This window comes from Trypanosoma grayi (genome assembly GCF_000691245.1).
Source record: "Trypanosoma grayi strain ANR4 Tgr_1697_V1, whole genome shotgun sequence".
Taxonomy (NCBI): Eukaryota; Euglenozoa; class Kinetoplastea; order Trypanosomatida; family Trypanosomatidae; genus Trypanosoma; species Trypanosoma grayi.
In genome coordinates, this window is record NW_008827315.1 from 105 (window position 1) to 2363 (window position 2259).

General features: G+C 54.1%; 1 protein-coding gene across 1 annotated transcript; it reads right to left on the reverse strand.

The window, feature by feature from the left end:
• Positions 1-237: 237 nt before the first annotated feature.
• Positions 238-1995, reverse strand: DQ04_16971000 (hypothetical protein; the record flags this gene model as incomplete). Its single annotated transcript, XM_009317531.1, has 1 exon — positions 238-1995. One exon carries the CDS (start codon positions 1993-1995, stop codon positions 238-240), a length of 1758 nt encoding a protein of 585 aa, XP_009315806.1.
• Positions 1996-2259: the final 264 nt, after the last annotated feature.

Genomic DNA, 2259 nt, shown 5'->3' on the forward strand with positions numbered 1-2259 from the left:
TGCGCCTGAAAGCAAAGCCCAGCCAGCCCCAAACAACGGCGCATCCCTCCGCACAGCCCAACACGCAGTGAGTACCACCACGGGCGGCGGGAAGCAGCGATGAGCCAACAACGGGGGAGCAATGAAAAGAAAACAATGAAGATTACTGTATTATTCAGTTGATGAGGTAGCCCAGAACCCTCAATCCAACTAGACAAGAAACAGCCGTTACCACACGCACACACTCCCAGGCCGCTTTCACTCCACAGCCACGCAGATCATCACCGCAAGCAGCAGCAGCAGCAGCGCACTCACGCAAGCTGAGCGACCGTCGCCGTCTGCATCTTGGTTGGTGTTTACTCCGCTGCTGATCCCGCTCAGTGCGAGTGTAGGATCAGTAGTGGCCGCATTCGATGGGACCTCCACTGGAGACGTCGCCTTCCCATCGGCACCTTCGTTGTTAGCAGTAGTGTCTTCCCCCGTGGTTGCCGCCCCTGATGGGGCATTCATTGCATCAGCAGCCGAAGCGGCACCTGACGCACTGTGTGTCTCGCCTGCTGCAATGGACTCCGCAGATTCTGCATCGGTATTAGGGGACTCATCGGTATTGTCCTTTTCTCCATGGCGGGCTGCGGCAGCACCACGATCAGGACTTGTGTTGGAAGGCGATCCATGTGTAATCCGCTCAGGAGAAGCCACATCCTGCGATGTAACGGCATGCTGATCCACATTCGATTGAGCATCGGGGACTCTTCCACTCGTCTGCTTCTTGTGTGGCAACTCTTCGGCCCTGTTCGTATCTTCTGCGTTTCCAGGCGCCGCTGACAAGGCTGAAGGATCGCCTGCTTTCCCTTCGCTCAGTCTTTGCTCTAACGCCCCTGCAGGAGAATCCTGCCGGTCTCTGTTACCCCCTCCACGTTGAGCCGCCGGGTCAACGGGATGTGCATCTGCCGGGGGTCCCTGCAGCGCATCTTGATGCTGTTCTCCCTCAGGTCCTTTCTGTGGTGGCAAAGGCGGCACATCCTGCCTGTTTTTATCTCGGTCCAAGTCGGTCCTGGCAGGCTCCTCGTTGAGATGTTCATGTTGCTCAGGGGGAACCGGAATGCTCTTCTGAGAGTTCTTCGTCTGCAGGACCCCTTTCTGAGTTTGTTTCGCAACGTTTTCGGCAGCTTCCTCAGCGGCTTCTACTGCCGCCACCATCTGTTGAGCTGCCTGAAATGCCTTCTCAGCGTTGTCAAATGCAGTTGTGGATTTATCCGCTGCAGCTTGAGCTTTTTCCAGTGTCTTGCCAGCGGAGTTCGCTACGACCTCTGCGTACCTCTCTGCTTCCTTCTTATTAAAACCAGTGTGCATTACATCCGCACTTTCTGTTCCGATACCCTCGACCAACTCAGAATGGTCTGCTGCCTTTTTCGCATTTGACTCCGCGTTTTCGGCGCTCTCCTGGGCCGCCATTGATTCGGTACATGAAGATTCGGCACCATTCTTAACCTCAGCCAGCGATGCCCGAGTGACCTCTGCGTGTTTAGACACTGTGTTTGCATACTCTGAGAGTGGACTATCGGGCAGATCCACTACTTTTGTAGCTTCCTCCATAACCGCCATAATAATCTCCGCTGCTGCAATCGCTTCGACCTTTACGATGTTTGAACTTTCTGACAATTTAATAAGAAGCTGCTTTGCTGTCCTAGATGCTGTCATGGCTTTCTGGGCTTTTTTTTTAACATCCGTAGCCTTATCATGCTCAACGCCAGCTTCAACAGTCTTTTTCAGGTCCTCAGCTTCACTTTGCGCGCTCCTCACAGCCTTTAACACCTCTTCCAAAGCATTCTTAGGTGTAGCAGCCTTCTTGTAGACCTCTTCCACGGATTCCTTTGCATTCTCAACATATTGCTTAACAATAGAAAGAGCTTCTTTCGCTTCGTTCTTTTTTCTAGGTGCTGCCCCAACAGCCGGCACAATCCCGCACAGCAGCAGGAGGGCAGCAACGAACAGCACGTGGCGCACCGCCAGCATGATACTGCAGTCAGAGTCCCTTCGACACAAAGGCCTACACAAGAATCAACAACAGAGGGCAGCCACGCACACAGTAACCACCAGTGAGAGAACAACAACACCACACAGCACCAACAGTAAACACCACACTCCACCCACACACAGCGGTCGCACCAACAGAAGCCCAGCACATGCACAGGGCCCCACCCCACGCAACAACCAACAACAAAACACTTAAGGGGCGGCGCACAGTCACGCACACAGCAAGGCCCAGGCACCAAGAGA